This window comes from Dromiciops gliroides, chromosome 1 (genome assembly GCF_019393635.1).
Source record: "Dromiciops gliroides isolate mDroGli1 chromosome 1, mDroGli1.pri, whole genome shotgun sequence".
In the NCBI taxonomy this organism is placed as follows: domain Eukaryota; kingdom Metazoa; phylum Chordata; class Mammalia; order Microbiotheria; family Microbiotheriidae; genus Dromiciops; species Dromiciops gliroides.
Window position 1 is genome coordinate 173,278,427 of NC_057861.1, and position 21,032 is coordinate 173,299,458.

Here is a 21,032-nt window from a genome sequence, read left to right on the forward strand (position 1 = left end):
TGAAAGCATACTCCAAATCACTAAGAGTAAGAGAAATGTAATTTAAACTGCTCTTAGTGAGTGGGCTTAAAATCATGCATAATGCATGATGAAGACTAGTTGAAGAAACTTTGGAATAGAAAATTATAAAGAGGGGTATTGATAGGCCTTCTTAAGCCTTTGAAGGGATGGCTTCTGGGGTATGATGGAGCCAACTTTTTGTGTGAGAATTTTAAAACCTCAGGAATTGGGAAATGATATAAATCAGGTCTCGATTTATTGATTCTCTTGATTTTCTGGACCAGTGGTGTCAAATTCAAATTAAAACTGATGGCTAAGGCCACATATTGACCTAGAAAACCACATATCACCATTATCTATGTTGTATTATATATTTATTGTGTTGAACATTTCCCAATTATATTTTAATCTAGTTCTTCCCCACTGAGGAGAGGACCTATGGGCCTCTTGTTTGACATCTCTTTTCTAGGACATCATGGGTTTTCCTACAATTTCTGTTACTCTGGTTTGCTTGGCGTTGATATTCTTACAGGGGAGAAAGGGAAGTATGTTTTGTGACTGATATAACTAATAAAGGTATCATTTAAGATATGTATATCCTGATCATTATATAAGCATACTCAATTAAAAATATTGTATTTGTCGTGAAAGACAAGTAAAACAAAGGCAGATGCCAGGGGTGCTACACTAGCAATAGGAATTTAAACTGTAATTGGTAGAAATAGATCAAGTGCCAAAAACTTATTCTAATGATAAATTCAAAATATTTAACAAAATCTGTGGAGGTTTCTTATACCAGTGAAAAGACTGCAGGAGCAGAATGCCATTGGTATGACAACCATTCTTTTTTTTTTTTTTTTGGTGAGGCAATTGGGGTTAAGTGACTTGCCCAGGGTCACACAGCTAGTAAGCATCAAGGGTCTGGGGCTGGATTTGAACTTGGGTACTCCTGAATCCAGGGCTGGTGCTTTAACCACTGCGCCACCTAGCTGCCTGCAACCATTCTTAAAATCTAAATGGTAGCCCAGGATTTTATAGGGCTTTACAGTTTGCCTAAGTACTTTCCTCACAACATTCCTGTGAGGGAAATAGCATAAATATTATCCTTATTTACAGATGTGGAAAGGAGGGCTCCTAGAAGTTGTGACTTGGCTATGGTCACATCAGCAGTAAATAATAGATTGCAGCCAAATCCACATCTTCTGAACTCATCTCTAGTATTCTTGCCACTATTGACTTTTTTTCCTCAAGAAAACCATGTAAGTTGAAGACAATGTCAGCAGTCACTTGGAATAAGGCACATGTGTGCAGGTAGAACCATAATGACTTCTTTTAGGGAAGTTTAACCTTCTTTTGAGGTCAGGAAGAGTGATAGCATTTTCATACAAATCTCCTTTTGCTGCTTTCAGAGAAAGTCCTAATAAGTTTAATGGAACTTTGAATAATTTTGGCATTTCATGTTGTCTCACATTCCTTAAATTTTCAGAGCTTTGAACAGAATTGGCTTTAATTTTAAGTCACATGTAATCTGTCTGCGTCATTTTTGTATATCATTATTTGGTTTAATAGATTAAGTACCTTTTTCATGTGTTTGTGTAGCATTATAATATTATCGTAAGAATTATACACATAGAAAAGGGCCTTCAGAATTTGAAAACTATCTTTATAATGTATACTGAAGTTTTTCCCCCCTTAGTCCCTGAAAATGCACATTTTTTAAAACATTTTTTGAATGTTGAATAAAAGTTTAATATTGATTATCACTATAACCAGTTTAATTTGCTTACATTTAAATTAATTTCAGTGCATTAAGTATTAAGTATCATGAATTTTATTAATTACAATTCTTTCATTATTCACTTTTCGTAGGTATTGTGTACTTAATCTTGGTTCTGCTTTTGTTGTTTTGTGGGGGTAGCTTGGTGGAGCAGTGGATAGAGCTCTGGCCCTGGAGGCAAGAGGACCTGAGTAAAAATCTCACCTCAGACACTTACTAGCTGTATGACCCTAGGCAAGTCACTTAACCCCAATTGCTTTAAACATCCAGGGCCATATCCAGTCATCCTGATAATAAAATATAGATTTTACCACTGGACCCAGATGGCTCTGGAGGACAGAGTGAGGTTGGTGACCTTACACAGCCCTCCCTCACTTAAATCCAGTTCAGTGCAAGTCATGACGTCACCCCGATGTCATGGTCTTCTTCTAGAATGAAAGACAAACAATAGAAGCTTTTGTTGTTTTGTATTTTTTCATGAATGTCTCTCCATATTTTTTTTGTTATCCTTCCTATTGTGATGCTCTTATGTTACAGTATGTTAATCCATCATGTTAATGTACCACAGTTTAATTAACTATTTCCCTCTTGTTGGAATATAGGCTCTTTCTAGTTTTTTGAAACTTTATAAAAATGTTATTGTGATCGCTTTTTTTTTTGGTTTTGATCACACTTTCGTGATCTCTTACCAATTGAATTACTGGGTAATAAAGGATAAATATTTTTGTAACTTCTACTGCATCCTGCCAGATTGCTTTCTGAAAAGATGCTGCAAGTTTGTGATTCTATTAGAAATGTACAGGTATGCCTGTTTTGTTTTTTTTTTACAACCCTACCAGATTCTAGGGTTTTTTTCCTTTTAATTATTTTCGTCAGTTTGATAAGTGTGAAGTAGTAACACAAAGTTGTTTTTAATTTTGTCTTTTAATTTATATGTCTCTATTAATGAATTTGACCTTTTCCCAAATGGTTATTGAGTGTCATCTCTTTTTAAAGTTTTTGTTTCATGCCATTTATCCATTTTCCACTTGAATTACTAATTAATTTGTGGGATTATATAACGGGGCAGGTACACTTGTTTTGTGAGTACTTGCTGAGAAAGACCATGACAGCAGTGGCCATTAATGTTTTATTCACACTTTAATAAAACACAAAGGATGTAGGATGAACAGCACAAAAAATATAGAGACAAATGGCAAAAGAGTGGTGGGTGGGTACTGAAGCAGATGGCAAATGGACAAAGATATGGTCATGGAGTAAGGCAAAGCAGTGTGGGAAAGAGAATGAGAAGGGGAAAAATCACTTTAGTTGGGAGCACTGGAGCAGCATGGACCCTTAGGAGATGGAAGAATGCTCAAGGGGCAGGAATTTGGGGCTGCCATTTTTCTATGGTATTGTTGGGACAGACTTAACTCTTACCCATGTCACCTTGGGTTTATTTCATTAACATAGCCACATCATCAGTAATGAAAGTTAACAGCACCCTTGGTTTTCCGCTTGTTTTACTGCAGCTTATCTAAAGTGTACACATCAAAGGACAAAAACGGCCCTGACAGCAAGGCTTAGACACCTTCCCCTGATTTAGCACATAGTCTCAGGATAGTATTTTTGGGAATTGGGGGAAATCCTTTTTCCAATTATTATTTTCCGTAGGTTTACCAAACACTAATCTTTTATATTTGTTTAGATGGATGGTATATCTGTTCTGTTTTATTGATCTATTTTTCCAATTTCCAGATAGTTTTTGATAATAACTACTTTGTAATGCATTTTAAATTATATATTTTAAACCCTCATCAACTTTTCAGTGTGTCCCGTGAGATTCTTGTGCATTTATTTTTCTATGTCAATTTTATTAAGATTTTGTCTAGTTCATTAGAGAAGCCCTCTGTATTTTGATTGGCATCATAGTAAATATATAGATTGATTTATGGATTATTGAAATTTTGCTCTTCAAGAACATTGACTATCATCCTAGTTATTTGTCTTTTATTTGGGTTATTATGGTTTTATAGTTGTTCTTACATAGATCTTTTATATTCCTAAGTAGGTCAATTTCCAAATATTTCATCATTTCTGTTATTGTAAAAAGAGAACAACAAAGTAGTAAAGAAATTTATTTTTACAATAATAGAAATGAGTAAATGAGGATTAGTAAATGACAAAAGCACTCTACATATATTTTTATTTGGTACTTTTGAGTTCCCTTTGTGCCTTGCAACTTTGCTTAAGATACCTATTTTTGTATCAATAATTCAACTAAATTAACATTGCTTTGATTTTTTTTTTTCAGAGATGTGGTACTGGATTTTTCTGTGGGCTCTCTTCTCTTCTCTCTTTGTCCATGGTGCTGCAGGAGTGTTGATGTTTGTCATGCTACAGAGACATAGGCAGGGAAGAGTCATCTCTGTCATTGTGGTCAGCATCGGATTTCTGGCTTCCATAACAGGAGCAATGATAACCAGTAAGTTGTTTGTGTAAAGATACAATTTAATATTATAATTTTTCAAACATTTTGATAAGACTGTAATAATGTTCAATTATAATGTTCTCCTAATAGTACAATCTTTTACATATAATTTATTTTTTTAACTCTAGAGCATGGTTGTTGACTTTCCAATAAACTTTTGATCCCAAGGAAATAGGAATATTGAGCTAGGGCTAATAGTTATGTTTGTTCTACCTCCCAACCAGAGATATTTAAACCCCAAACCTGAAACTTGAAGGGAACTCAGTGAATAGTTATGCTTCTGGGAGAAATGTTAGATCTAAAATTTAAGTATTTGTACTACTAATAACTGTGTAACTCAGAATGAATCACTTATCTGTGTGAAAGATAAAAATGCACATATAATTCTCCTAACTTTTGTCTTAAAATTATAATTTCATGAGGTAATGGGAGGGAGAAATTAACTTGTGAATTGTAGGAACTATAAAAAGTCTTTATTTTTACATCATTTATTCAATGCAAATATTTGTTGAATATCTTTTCTTTGCAACACATCATGCTAAACACTATTAGGGATACAAAAATAAAAGACCCTAAAGGAATTGAAGGAAAGAGGCAGGATATGCACAGATGACTACAGTGTTAGGCAGAATGTGGTAAGTGGTAAGAGGTTATTACAGTGGGCTGGAATAGTTGAGAACAGTGAGGTTATCATATCCTACTGGGGGCAATTAGGAAAGACTTCATTAATTTGAGATAGACCTTAAAGGAAGGGTTAGTGTTCTACAAGTGGAAATGGGGGAGTAATACCATTCTAGGCAAGGGAAACAGCATTTGCATTGCTTCAGAAGCAGGAAAACATACTTGAGAATGGTGGCGTTAGGCCAGTATATGGTATATTTCAGCATAGGAAGAGTTGTCAAAGTTTGGTTGCAGCTATATTGTTTAGAGTTCTTGAGTGTCACACTAAGTTATTTAGACCTAATTGAATAGATAGTGGAGAATCATGTTGCTATATTTTTAACCTATGTGAAACTAAACTTTGCTTAGTTTTGTTATCTGAGTTCACCACAGAATCCTGAGTTCCCTAAGTCACCAATTCAGGAGCTTCATTGAAGTTTTTAAAACATACTGAACTTGAAAATTTTTATAGGATTATTTTTGAGCTTGTACTGATACTTGAACCACTTCTAGACAATTAAATACCTTCAATAAACAGATAGGTTGACTTGCTGAAGGTCATCTGTATGTATCAAGTAAGTCACCGAGCAGGTATTTATTTGAACAAAGACCTATCTGAATCAAAATCCAGTGGTCTTACTGTGACACTAATGTGGTTAATGGAATGAGTGTTAGACTATGACAATTTCATTTACTATATGTAGATTATCTACTTTTAAAGAAATATATGAGATACAGTATCATAATACTTAGAGTTTCCCTATGTCTAAATTAGAGTGAGCTTGAGGCACCTGAAGACTATGTTTGACAAATTAAAAGTTTAGCGGGTCCACTTAACTAAAACGGCTTCTAATACAGACCTGGCATAAAATTGTCATTAATTGTACCACTTCTCTTCATCAGATGTTCCCCCCTCAAAGAACAGCTTAAGTTCAGAGAGGCCAGTTGCCAGGACATTGGCCATCAGATAGACATTTTTGCCAGAAAAATTCATGAAGACTTTCTATTAAGGCACTCAGTTTTGGTTGGCATCAGTAGAGAGATTCACCAAAATTAATTAAATCATAGGTTCTTTTAGAGTATGTACATTTTAAAACCATTTGAACTTTGTCTGACGAGGTAGTGATCATTTAGAGTTTTGTTTTTAATGACAATCCAAAACTACTACATCAGCTATTATTAAAGAGGATGTAGTAAGGTTTATTCTAAAGAGCACTAGATCCTGGGAGTCAAGACTTGGGTTAAAATTCTGATGGCTACTTTGTAGTTCTGTGACTATGGGAATATTGATTAAACTCATTGGGCCTCAGTTATAAAATCATGGTGGTATGCTAGATTGTTTCCAGGCCTTTCCAGTTTGAAATCTATGGTATGTAGTTTTGTAATCATAGATCTTGAAGTCTGGGAGAAAAACTTGTCTCTTGAACCTATAGAGTTCAAGCATTAGTAGAAAAGTTAAGATCTTTTGTCAATTATTTACCATTTAAACTCTATAAAATTGGAAACTAATGGTTGGTCCTGTGAATGAATAAAATTAAATTATAATTAGATCTAGAGATATCATTATTTAATCAATTAACATGTCATTTTACTTCTCTTTTTTCTCTTGAAGGTGCAGCAGTAGCTGGCATTTATAGAGTAGCAGGGAAAAACATGGCTCCCTTGGAAGCATTGGTGTTAGGGGTTGGACAGACTGTACTGACATTAATCATCTCCTTTTCAAGGATCCTTGCAACACTTTAAACTTCTCAATCGATTTAAGGAAATGCACGTGCAGATTCCCTGAAAGTAGTTCCAGTGGCAAGTGGATAAGAAATTGTGAGAATGTGAATTGTGCCCTTCCCGTGTAGAGGCCTTGAGCTGTGGGGAAAGACTGCCCTCTAGTGTCCAAGATGTGGCACTACTTACTGCATCGCACCTTACGTGCCTCTGTCCCAGGCAAGGTGCAGCTGTTCCACTGGATGTGAAGGAAGCTACAAGAAAACAGCACCTTGTTTAGCTGCCAATCAGGGTAACATGGGTGATGATCATTATTCTTAACAGTGTTGTGATAAAGTACAGGGACATTTCTGAAGAACTGATATGTGCCAAACTTGAATTTTTTTTTAAACATTGATCATGTGGATGATTTGCAAGTGTAGAAGTAGGCTCGCTGTGAACATATTTCACATGAATTCAGGTAAAATAGTAAGACTAACTTTTCTAATACTAAATCCCAGTAAGAATGCTGAATACCCATTCAATATGGGTACATATTACTTGATTTTTAATATTGAGCATTACAGAGATGTAGGGATCTAGTATAACTGTTTAGGAATAATTGTGATTTGCGCTAATTTATGTGAAGAATTACTTCATGGAAAGGTCTAAACCATTTTGGAGACTCATAAAGTAGATCTGTGTGGTACAACTTTCACTATCTGAAATAAAGCTCTTTTACAGGTTTTCCCTCACAAATATATATACATACATATCCTTTCCATTTATATTCAGAAGTTGGAGACTTTGTTAGTCAGACAAGGATTATAGTTCGTGTATGCACAAAAATATAATTTGAACTATTTCTTATAAATTTTGTACAAAATCTGAAATGCATGTTGCATACCTTAACCCTTCTAAAGAATTTGCTATGTATCTCATAGGAAAGCTTTTCTTTCCTAATATTGCAGTGGGATTACACCTTGTTGCAGTTAAATCTTGATTTTTAACAACATTTTAAAGTTTTTCATTCAAAAGCATTAACTGTAAAACATGGCCTAAATTAGGCAGTGGGGGAAAAAAGATCTCATTGTAGATGAGTAAAGACTACAGGTGTTTGGGGGCGGGGGGCTGGGAATCATGTTTGGACTATATGGCAGCATCGTAATTCTGCTGAATACAGTTTTTGAAATATAGTTTACCAATAATAGGATTGGAAAATTGTGTGATTTCTGTCTGCTTAACCCATTATTGAATTGAGCTTGGACTTTCAGTGTGACTATCAGGTGTTTTAAGATTTGTTTTTTTCAAGTTCAAGGATTAAGGTGGTATGCATGTGAAACATGTCTTTACTGTAAAGCAATTTAAAAGGCTTTAGAATTTAAGTGATTGTTTATAGGGGGTTAGAAAATAAGGAAAACAGGGAGGTGACAGAGCTTAAATCTGCCTCCTACTGAAATGTTTTATACCATTTACACTTCTGGATGACTGATAATTTGTGCTAGTGGAAAGAGAGGTGAATTACAGGCAATACAAAATAATAGACAATCTCCCAAATTATTTATGTATTGTAGTGTAGCCATAATTTAGTTCAAATTGGGTATTAAGCTTACTACAAATTCCATTCAAGACTTTGAAAAAATGTTCTTTATTCTATCCCTCCTCAAAACTTAAGTCATCAAAAATCTGAGCAGAAAGAAAATAAAAATAGAAATTTAATAACTTATGTGAATAAAAGAGTTGTTGAGTGTAGAAATGTGTTAACCCTGTAGTTTAGGAATCTGTAGAATTGAAACATATGAGTCTGACCTATAAATAGAAATACTTCAGCATAATAGTAAATGTAAATTTATTTTGATAGATTTTTAGAGCTATAAAGGAATTTAATGATCATCTAGGCAAACCCCAATTATTATAGATGAAAAAGCAAAGTGACTTGTTCTTGGTTTCAATTACCATTAGTGATAAAGCCAGAACTAACCCGTCTTTTTACTCCCAGTCCAGTGTACCCTGCTGCCTCCTGTTATATTTCCCACCCCTCTCCTCTCTTTTTGCAGGTCAATGACTTGCCCAAGGTCACATAGCTAGTAAGTGTCAAGTGTCTGAGGCCAGATTTGAACTCAGGTCCTCCTGAATCCAGGGCCAGTGCTTTTTCCACTGCACCACCTAGCTGCCCTGTATTCTCTTAATTATAGAGATGTGGCCTTTTAGGCACATTAACCTAAAATAATTTTTCTAAGTCCATTAGAAAAGGTATTTTTTTTCTCTTTAAGATAGGATATATTTTCTTTATATTTGTTATTCTAAAAATGAATGAAAAAGGTCCCTGTTTTTAGTAGATATAACCAGTGACATTTTGAAGTTTTTTTGAAAACTATAACACTGAAAATTAACTTGTTTTAATGCATTTTCACTTTTAATTTAAAGATGATCACGTTGTAACATGCTCATCAAGGGCTTATGCTCTATAATAAAAACATTGACATAGTTGAATTTATGAAACAGACCAAAGAGGTTTTCAAATTCCTGTTTTCATTGTTGTGTAGATATATAATTGGATATGTTCAGTGTATAGGGATATTGTGGTCATCTTATTACCAAGATGTCTTAGGTGTGCTTTCCCCCCATTTTGAGTTATGTTTATTTTGCTATATCATCAGTTGTGATTTCTACTGTGATTTTTGTGAAGTGTATGCTTAGTGTTTTTTAAAGCAGATGATTTGGATCAGTTTGTTACTTCTTCAGATAGCCATTTCTCTGTGGTGACAGTTTTTAGTTTAGTTAGTCTCCCATAGAAGTTTTCATATGTTATATAAACAATTAAGGCTGCTATAATTGAGAAGTTGTTTGAAAATTGCTTCTTAAGCACAGGAGCATGTTCTAGTGGATTATTTGACTAGTGAACCAGATGAGTTAAATCATTCAGGATTGCATGAATATAGTTGAAATGTTTATACTTTGAAAACATTTCCTGCATTTGTTGTGGCAAGAGATTGTTTTCATGATAGAGCAAAAACATCCTTATTTTTTCAGGATCACATCTTCATTTTCCTAAAGCTGACTGTGTTTCCCTTATTCCCGGTCCTCAGAGATCCTCCAGTTTGAATTGTATTTCTTGCACCTTGCACTCCCTTTTCACAAATATTTGGGAAATGTTGTTTACTTCAAAGAGTTAATCTAATCAGTTAATGAATACTGAGTGTTAAATGAGTCCTTCTTTTGTCCCACAGACAAAACTCATTGTATAAACTACAAATTGTTCAGTTTATTGTTGTCCATTAGGGCTGATGCTCAAGTTAACTGAATAGTTTTAAATAAGTTACCCCTTAGGAAGGTTCTTTTTGGTTATCAGTGATAAGGAAAAGCCAAAGGGTTTGTGACAGTTATTTTTTTTGTATACGTTTTGGCAGACACTATTCTAGTTCATTAATTTTTCTTTATCCCAGTAACTTATTCTTCAAGTGTCCAGGACAGTGTAAAGAAAGGGATATGCTACTCTATTTTTAAGTCAAAATCTACTTTATTAGCGTTTTCTTCATGATTTAAAGTGAGGATTAAGGAAGTTAAACAATTTGTATAAACAATTTCATAGAGTTGTGAGGATAAAGTGAGATGATTTATATAAAGCACTTTGCAAAGAAGTGATATGTAACTGCTAGCCATAATTGTTACTTTAATTTGAAAAGAAAGGAAGTAGGATGATTTGTTAACTAATACATTCTTTTAAAAAGTGTAAGTCTATTGAAAATATAAGAAGATAGTTCTGAGTTCAAAAATGATGTGGGTGATATGTTGAAACCTCTATCCCTTTTGTCTCCAATTTCTAATTTTTCCAATTTATCCAGTATCAAATATAATTCCTCATTTATCATAAGTGAGATAGAGGCATTGCCAAGAATTAATAGTTGTTCATAATTTCCAAGAAATACCATTTGGATTTGTTACAACTTTTCCAAATTTACTCATTTCCTTTTTTCCTTTTGGCATATTTCTTCCACAAGCATCTTGAGAATTTTTTTTGCATCCTTCTATTCTCTCCTCTAATACCACTTTGAAGGACCCATCATTATCAGCAGATTCTTAAGTAGAATGCACTTCTCTTTTTTTTAGGATAGACAAAAGGTGAAATAAGGGTTGTCTACTGGCTGGAGTGGAAAGATGGTATAACTAGTTAACCTTCAGCCCTACCATCCCCTCCAGGGTACTTCTCATACTTTTATTTCTGTGTCTCTGTTGCCTTCCTTCCTTCTCTTCAATGAAGGTACTGGGCTTTTATAAAAGCACCTTAGTATAAACTGTCAATTATGAAGTAAGAAATGAATAGTGAATTGGGGGAATATGAACTACCTCCTTTTTCCTGAATTAAAGTCCTAAGCTTGACACTTGAAAGGAAGTAGATATTTTTGCACATACGTGTAAATGTTTTTTTTTAATTAAGTACTAAAATTAAACACAATTTTGCAAATTTCTTTTGCTTTGCTTGTTGACTTATCTTATTCAAAGCAGTATTTTGCCATAAGCTGCAAAGAACTGATGAAAAATGTTGAGAGAACTATAGCCCAAATAACTGTGACACTTAATTACCATTTAACTGTGGGTGAGTAAATCCATGTTTAATACAAGGGAGTAAGAATTTTAGGCTGAATGAAAACTATTGACAGTAGCAATGAACCAGGACCCACATGTTCTCAGAATCCTCCCTCTCAAATCCTTAGCTCCCTAATATTTTAGAGTAAAATTGAGGGGAAAGGAAGAAATTATGTGAGTAAATACACTACAATAAAGATTTTCAAATATTTTGTACCGTTTTATAGCAAAAGGAATCATGTTGTTTTTCTTTGTGTGTTATACTTATGCTCCTAATATATTGTATATCAAGTTAAATTTTATTCATCCTCATCAGAGAGTCAGTTACTAAAGATGTGGACTGAGATCATAGACTTTTAAAATGTAAGCAATGGTAGGGATCTGAGATTATCTAGGCCTACTTTATAATGCTGTAAAAAATTACATTTTCCTTTGATGGTCTCTATTTGTAAGGAATGCAATATTTTTATTATGGTCAAGATTGAATATTGACACTGATTAAATTACTTGATCTATCATCAACTTCCTATTGGGGAATGGTATTTAATTTTTGTAATGTTTCCTTCCACTATAACTTATTAGGTATGCCAATAAATTTTCCATTAATTTAGTGGAAACACTAAGGTTGATTAATATTTTTCTTTTGCCCTGAAATTAAGGAACTCACTTTCCTATTTTTATAAGTTTACACAGGTACAGCTTTTACACTCCGAGGATATTGTGTCAATTTTGTTATTATTTTTAAATCCCCTAAGCTGGAAATTTTGTTTTAATTTAATTATAAGTAATTGTACATATCACATATAGTTTTGTTTATGACCTTGGTTTAGAAGAATATATTCTAAATAGCCTTAGGGTTATATATCTTTTGTTTTTAGGGCAAAACAAATACTGTAGGAAAGTCAAATGTGTGAACCATTTATATGTATGTGTTTTTAAAAAAACCCTATATTCTTTATGTCAAAATGATTTCAATTCTTTTCAGGAAATATGTACGTAAATGAAGTTAAGAATGTGACACCTAAGCATAGAGCTACTACTCATAATTTGAAATCATCTAAATCCCTTAATTGTTATGCCTTTCATTGCATTATTTTAGATTATTTTTTCCAAATTATTACTTTATATTGGTCATTTCTTTCTAATAAATTATGATTTGATTTTAGTCATTGACCTATGTGAATGTTAGCTTGAAAATACTACTGATAATTACAAGCATTTTTATTTTGTGTGTAGTTGAAATTATTAGTAGTCATTGTCATGTTTCTTTGGAATGAAATATTTTCAAGGTTACTTCATAGAAATCACAATATATTGACTTCCCTGAATAAAAAAAAGTTTACTTTCTAAGTTGAAAGTTTTTTGAATGATGCTTTTACAGATGGCATTTGTTTATCTTTGATAAAGTGCTATTCTAAGAAAGTAATTAATGGAAATATTTTTTAGAACTGGATTTTTTATACTGGATAAATTTGCCATGCAGGATTAAAAGTAACTTCTTCCAATGTTATTCACTGCATAAACATGCATATAGTCTTCATTTAGCAGAATATTATTTAAGTGTTTGGAATTTTATATAATTTTCAGTTAGTAACTTGGTTGAATTCAGATTATTATAAGAGTAAATTCTAGTCTCAGATTTTAACCATTCTAGAAAAAAATTAAACCTTATATAGTTTCAATAAAAATCTGTATATTTAAATTGCAGCAGTGTAGAAGAGATGATAGCACCAGTAAAAGGCTCACTTTAAAACTATGTTAATTCTGAGACCACTAAAGAATCATTTAGCAAATTATTGTTGTTTTTAGTGCTAAATGGTGTCTTAGTGCCTTCTAAGAGTTAGGACATATTTGCAAAAGTGAATTTGCTGGGTTCAGGACCAAGAAGGGATTAATAGGATTTCTCAAGTTACTTGTGTTTTAAGATAGTATGATGAGGTATGATATCAAGAAATTGAACCAAATCTCTAGAGAATAAAATCCTTGACAACATGATTCTTATACTACTACTGATCTGTTTTGGGGGTTATTAGCTATCTCTGCCATTGTCCATTATCTAAGGACCATGATAGTTGAGAAATGCTTTCTTTGAGTTTTCATTTTTTTACTCTTTCTCTTTGTGCTTTCCCCTCCAGGTTGATGTATAATGGGGAAGAATGTAGCCAAGAAAATCAAATGTAGATTCTTATTTTATTCTTATTGCCAATGAGAGAATCTAGTGTGGCAGTGTTAGTTTTTATATTGAACTCCTGGGGCAGACATTTTATGTAACCCATTAGAAATAAGTTTATCATCAGGGATTTATTTTTGTTATAAAGATTTTTAAGGTACTGTGAAGCTTAAGAATAGGGACAATAAAAGCTAGGAAGTAATTTAATGCTGTAAAAACAAATACATACATCTTTGGAAATACCCTACATTATGTGAAACTGGTTTTCCCCTCCACTTAAAAATCTAACCTACACTATATGAGTGTATGTATACTGCATGTTTACATATACAGTTTAAATTAATTTCAAGGGTGGTAAAAGTTTGTTTATGATACATAACTGAAGTTGTAAATATTGTATACTATTGATTTTTAATTTTATAAAAACAATTTTTTAATTTCCCTATTCATGTATAAACGTCATTATGTATATAGTATAATTTCTTGGACAATAAAAGTTTTGCAGTGAATTTTATGTATTTTAATTTCAGTAAACATCTTACTATGGTCTTAGATGTTCATTTTAAGTTCTTTGCACTCCCATTTTCTTCAAAGGGCAGCAATAAACATATGCAAATTATTTTGGTTATAGAAAGTTGGTCTGCAAAGACAGGTTACAAGTTACACTTTCTTGCTTTAAAGCAAAGATGCACAATTTTATCACCCAGTGTCTAATCATAAGACCATTTCTGGGATCCATATATGGTACTTGTCATTTGTAATATACAGGGTGAACTCTTTAATAACATGGACAAACAACTGTTATAAATGAATCCAGCACTTAAATGTCATTACAGATTTATTGGATTAAAACTTTGTAAAATACAGTATTTTAATAAACTTTGGGTATTCAATTTCATGCACTTATAAATAAACCTGTCTTTAAAAGCCTTATCTAGTGCTTTTATTTTCATTGTGGTAATGTGAAGGAAGGGTTTATTGGTAATAACACACTGAGCCTTCATTTTTCTGTCCCAGCCATTTCTGAGTTTTCTAGACCAGGACATATTGACTGGGTTAGTGATACCAAAGAAAGAGGTAGGGATAGTTCTGACAAATGTTGGCTCTAAGGAAAATTATGAAGTGGGCCAAACTAATATTCACCTAAGGATTTCATTACGTATACACTACACAATTAAAAGCTTCTACAGCAGTGGAGCCTTTGTTATCTACTTCTTGTTCAGTCATTTCAGTTGTATCTGACTCTTCATGACCCCATTTGGTTTTTTAGGCAAAGATACTGGAGTAGTTAGCCATTTCCTTCTCCAGCTCATTTTACAGATGAAGAAACTGAGGCAAATGGCACTAAGTAACCTGCCCACAGTCACATAGCCAGTAAGTGTCTGAGGCTAGATTTGAATTCAGGAAGATGTCTTCCTCATTACAGGCCAAGTACTCTATCTACTGTGCCACCTAGCTGCCCTACATTGTTAGTACACCTATTTTAAACCAAACTAGAAGTAAGGTGACTATGTATACCTGAAACAAATAACTGAGTTTCAGATAAGGAATGTAAAATCACTTCTCTAGTTTTTTTATGTAGGATAGTTGTATATTGAAATATCTATATTAGTATACCAATATAATTTTTGGACACAGATTATAGCTATATAAGAGTATTAAGACAAACTAGGACTTTAATATAGTTTTATTTATGAACATTCTGGAAATTCTATTTCTATGTGTATGTATATATGTGTTTTATATGTGTGTGTGTGTGTGTGTGTGTGTGTGTGTGTGTGTGTGTGTGTGTGCATTTTTAACTAGGTTTTCAAGATAGAGAATATAGGAATTGAGGAATTGGAAAGGATCTTAGAAGTCACTCATATTTTACAAGTGATTAAACAGCCCCAGAGAGAGAGTTACTTAACCAAGTAAAAGAGCAAGCCAAAGAGAAAGCCAGTACTACAATCCATATCTCTTGATCAGTCCAGTGATAATTTCCTCTAGGAAATGATACTTTTTCTTATCTCAGATTTGGAATTTATTCAAAGATCTTCATCAAAATTGTGATTCAGTATGGATTCACTGACAGGAGGTGAAGTCATTATTAAATAATTTTGGATTAACTTAAAATTGGAAGTCATTGAAATTGAGAAAATATTTGAAAACAAGTATTGAATATTGGAATTTATAGGATTGAAGCAGGTTATAAGTTTTACTTGGATTCTTTGTTCCTTATGGAAAAAACAAAATAGTAAATCAGTCATCACATGGAATTCACTGCACAGTAAGAATGTAGAGGGGTGTATTAGTTAAGTAGACATCCAATGACAATACAGGTTAGTAATGTAGAAAAGAAGATAGATGAGATAGTATTAGCAGAGAGTCAAAAGTGAAAAGATGGAACAAAAGAAAGGAGAAAAGTGGAAGAAAGCAAAAAGGTGAATAAGGTGAATAAATAAAGGAAAGTGAATGTGGAAAGTGAAAGTAGAGGGGCAGGGGAGACACTGAAATGGAGAATAAAGATCATAGGATCATAGATTTAAAACTGGAAGGGATGTTAGAAGCCATTGAGTCTGACTTCATTTTAGAGTTGAAACAGCAAACAGCAGGGTCACAAAGCTAAAGTTCATAGGATTTGGGAGTGAAATGGATCTTGGAGACAATCTAATTCCCAATTCTTCTTACAGATAAAACATTTTCAGAGTATGGTGCAGTTTGTCCAAGGACTTAATGTAAATAGTAGAATCAAGATTTGAAGCCAGGGCCTCTGATTCTCATGTGTTCTTTCCATTAAACTATGTTGCCTGTAAGGGGAAAAGGAGGTAACTATATTGTAGATGTCTAATTACATATTTTGTAGGTTTGGTGGTTTTGTTTTTGTTTATGTTTTGTTTTGGTGAGGCAATTGGGGTTAAGTGACTTGCCCAGGGTCACACAGCTAGTAAGTGTCAAGCATCTGAGGCCGGATTTGAACACAGGTTCTCCTGAATCCAGGGCTGGTGCTCTATCCACTGTGCCACCTAGCTGCCCCTGTTGGTTTGTTTTTAATGCTAGAAACTGATGCTACTATGCACTTGAAACATGATTATCCAGGTTGAGGTGTCTAGAGCTCTCAAGTATGTGTTTTATAGAATATAATTGTTTAGGACTATTAAGCCTATTTTGTCCTACTCCTACCTGACCAAGAATCTCTTAAACTATCCTCAAGTGGACACTTAACCTTTGATTTAAGACCTTTAATGAGGAAGAATTCACTGCCTTCTGAGACAACCTTTCTACTTTTGGAGTCCTGTAACCACATTTGTTGTTGTTCAGCTGTTCAGTCACATCTGACTCTTTGTGACCCTGTGGATCATAGCACTCTAATATTGTCCATAGAGTTTTCTTGGCAAAGATATTGGAGTGCCTTGCCATTTCCTTCTCCACTGAATTAAGGCAGAGGTTCAATGATTTGCCTAGGGTCACAGCAAGTAAATGTCTGAGGCCAGATTTGAATTCAGGTCTTCCTGACTCCAGGCCCGGTGCTCTATCCATTGAGTCACCTAGCTACCTCTGTAACCACACAGTGTAGCTAAATTTCCCTCCTCTAGAACTTCCCCTCTCTGTTTCTCAGTAAGTTCTTTGGAAATGTGTGTTAGTAGTATGGAGGTTGAGGACAGATGGGAAAACTTGGGAGGCAACATGAGATATGTTAAGTTCTTACCAGGCACTGAAATGTACTTTAAAGTAGCATATATAGTTTACCTTATTCAGTATATTTTATCAATAGAATCTACTGGTGTCTAAGCCACTCAAAGTATACTTGGTCCATACACTGTTATTCTTTTTTTTTTTTTTTTTTTTTTGGCGGGGCAATGGGGGTTAAGTGACTTGCCCAGGGTCATACAGCTAGTAAGTGTCAAGTGTCTGAGGCCAGCTTTGAACTCAGGTACTCCTGAATACAGGGCCAGTGCTTTAACCACTGCGCCATCTAGCTGCCCCCGGTCCATACACTGTTAAAAGATACTCTACCTAGAAAAGTGATGATCTGATGAGAACTGCATTCAGGTTTTACTTTTCCTCTTAAGAGTTGGTATAATCACAGATAAATTTCGGATGGTTTTTTCCTTAGTGGAACAAGTTGTTAGTGGTGACATCTCAATCAGGCAATCAACAAACATTAAGTTACTATGTGCTAGGCACTGGGTGAACAAAGATAAAAATGAAAGGCAATTTTGTAGGAGAAACTAGATGGATTAAGAAAGACTTCTTGGCAGTTAGATGGTTCAGTGGATAAAGCACCAGCCCTGGATTCAGGAGGACCTGAGTCCAAATCTGACCTCTTACATTTGCCACTTACTAGCTGTGTGACCCTGGGCAAGTCACTTAACCCTCATTGTCCCACAAAAAAAGAAGAGATTATTAATGAACTACTTTGTAAAAAAAGGAAGACTTCTTGTAGATGATGGCTGAGCTGAATTGTGAAGGAAACTAGGGATTTTAAGAGGTAGATGTAAGGTATAAGGAACAGCCAGTTCAAAGTTATGGAAGCCAGGGCACAAGTTAGCATAAATAATTTGCATTTATTTTAATATTTAAAAATCTTTTTAATGCTTCTTTTTGGGGGGCCTGCGGGAGGTTACTGAAAACAGCACTGGACTTGGAATCAGGAAGACCGAAGTTAAAATCCCATTTCTTTTTTTCTTTTTTTTTTTTTTAGTGAGGCAATTGGGGTTAAGTGACTTGCCCAGGGTCACACAGCTAGTAAGTGTTAAGTGTCTGAGGCCAGATTTGAACTCAGGTATTCCTGATTCCAGGGCTGGTGCTCTATCCACTGTGCCACCTAGCTGCCCCTAAAATCCCATTTCTTGACATTAGTTGTAGTCATGGGCAAGTGACTTCTCTAAAAACAATCAGTGAAATGGAAACATTAACGCATATAATACGTACTGTACAAGATCATTAGGATTGGAGATAATGCATAAAAAGTGTTTTTCAAAAATTAAAATGCATATTACTGTGAGGGACAAGTCTTTCTGCATATTCTCTTAATCCTATGAACAGATCAAAAAAGATAAGAATTCTTTGTGATTAAGGAAAATATTTTGTTTCCCCACACTGATAAATCTTGAAGGAAAGTGCTGTGTAAACTATTATCCCTCTGAATTGTTCCCAAATCAATATATGGTTAAAAGATATGAACCACATTCAAAGCAAGAAATGTAGACTATCAACCACATAAAAGACAACCACCATATTAAAAATAATTTCAAACAACCCAAAGGTATTAACTTGCATCCATAAAATTAGCAAAAATGATGTTAGGCTAGAAGCTAGATAGACCAAAATGGGCACATTTTGACCCAATGATTACACAACTGGATATATAACCCAAAGAGGTCTGAGACAGGCTACTTTCTAAAATTGGTTCTAAATTGTTCCTTTTCATGAATCCAATAATCCCCACTGCTGAGTTTATATCCCAAAGGAGGTCAATGCCTTAAAGGTCATGGACATGCCAAAATATTTATAACAGCTCAATTTGTAGTAGCAAAAAGAAAACCATCTGCTCAAAGACAAAGATATGACTGAAAAAATTGTGGTATATGAATATAATGGAATATTATTCCATCATAATAAATGAAGAATTAAGGAGTTCGGTGAGTCATGGAGAAGACTTATATGACTTGATGCAGAGCAAAGGAAACCAGAATGTTATACGCATTAAAGGCAACAAAATCGAGGTATATTACATTGATTCCAGAAGACTAAAATAAAAATGCACTTACTTTATGTTACATATATACGAGTGTGTGTATGCATACATACATAGATATGTATATATATATATATATATATATATATATATATATAAAGTTATGAGTGAAAAGTTAAATGTGTTGTTCAGTTGCACATATCGGATGGTTTTGCTTCTTATGGCAAGGAACAGTAGAAAGGTGGTTTATTAGGAAGTAATTGATATGTCAAAACAAAAGCATAATTCCTTGAACAATAAAAAAGTTATAAACACCTTTTCCTCTACCCTTCCCACTTTCACATCTTACTCACCCAGAGGTTTCTTAAGTCCTCCTTAAATTTCACTGAGTTGGGGCAGCTAGGTGGCACAGTGGATAAAGCACAGGCCCTGGATTCAGGAGGACCTGAATTCAAATCCAACCTCAGACACTTGACACTTACTATCTGTGTGACCTTGGGCAAGTCACTTAACCCTCATTGCCCCACAAACAAACAAGCAAAAAATTCACTGAGTTTTTGGATAAATGTGATACCTTGCACATAAAATTAGAAATTGTTTAGGACTCGGTGACTTAAAAATTCCATGTGAAGCATGGTGTTAATTACATATGAGGTCAGCTTTTTCTGTTCTCTGAAGATAGAATGAAGGGACACAGAGCTCATTACTTGCCTAAGGTTAGACAGTAACTAATGTATGAATTCTTACCTCTGGTTAAAGTTCTGTGGTCCAGACAGACATCATATGGTAAGGTACTCTATCATGTAGCATTTCAAAGACAAAGTAGATTTTAAAAGGGCTCAAGGGGCAGCTAGATGGCACAGTGGATAGAGCACCGGCCCTGGAGTCAGGAGTACCTGAGTTCAAATCCGGCCTCAGACACTCAACACTTACTAGCTGTGTGACCCTGGGCAAGTCACTTAACCCCAATTGCCTCACTAAAAAAATAATAAATAAATAAAAAAGGGCTCAAGGCCCCAGAGAAATTAGGGTTTATCTGCACCAAGTGGTATAGTATCCAGATTCTTAGAGGAGAAGTGAGTTACAAGTAGAAATATACAGGAATTAGGGTTTATCTAAAAAAAAAAAGTTTGTGGGTTAAGAATTTAGATAATTTAAAAAATGACTACTTTCATCATCAAAAATGCATTAGTAACTTAAAATTGTGTGAGAAAAGTCAACAAAATGGTGGCACTTGGGGTACATATCCCAAGGATGTTCAAGACAGGAAGAAAAGTCTATTTATATATCAAAATAGTCATATTAGTTCTTTCCGTAGTAAAACCCAACCAGACAAAACGAAACAAAGTTAATTGCCTGTTAATTAGGGAATGACAACAAGTTGTTATATATGAATATTCTGAATTATTGTTCTGTAAGAAATAACAAATACAAGGAATTCAGAGAAGCCTGGAAAGATTTGAATGAACTGATACAGAGAACAGAACCAGTAGAACAACATATACAGCAACTACAATTATTTAAATAACACTAAGGTGTTAGAACTCCCCTCCCATTAAATGCTATGAACAATCTCTATCCCAGACAACTGCTACTAAAACACAGTTCCCTCCACTAAGTAGAGAGCTGGGAGTCTACATGTGTGCAGTGTGATATATATACACTGTTAGGAGTGGTCACTGTGTCTGTTGGTTTTGCCTAAATTGGCTTTGCTATAAGGGAGGGCTGGAGAGGGAGGAGGGAAAAGAAGTGTTTAAAGAGAAATGATGAATACAAACAAAAGCTATTAATAAAACTTTAAAAAATACTTTAAAAACATGTAATCTATTGATTAGAGAAATGCAAAGTAAAATAACTCTGAGGTACCACCTCCTACTATTAGACTGGCTAATATGACAGAAAAAGAAAATGTCAAATGTTGGAGGGGAAGTGGAAAAATAGGCACAATAACATACTGTTGAGGAGTTGTGAATTAGTCCAACCATTCCGG

At 34.1% G+C, this 21,032-nt stretch overlaps 1 protein-coding gene across 1 annotated transcript in view; it reads left to right on the plus strand.

Moving 5' to 3' along the window:
• TMEM170B (transmembrane protein 170B) overlaps nucleotides 1-12,323 on the plus strand; it is a 39,152-nt gene extending 26,829 nt beyond the window's left edge. The window contains exons 2-3 of the mRNA XM_043971756.1: nucleotides 4,071-4,241; nucleotides 6,520-12,323. Coding sequence (XP_043827691.1) covers nucleotides 4,071-4,241; nucleotides 6,520-6,650 — 302 coding nt within the window. The 3' untranslated portion in view covers nucleotides 6,651-12,323. The remainder of the gene's footprint in view (nucleotides 1-4,070; nucleotides 4,242-6,519) is intronic.
• The last annotated feature ends 8,709 nt before the right edge of the window (nucleotides 12,324-21,032 follow it).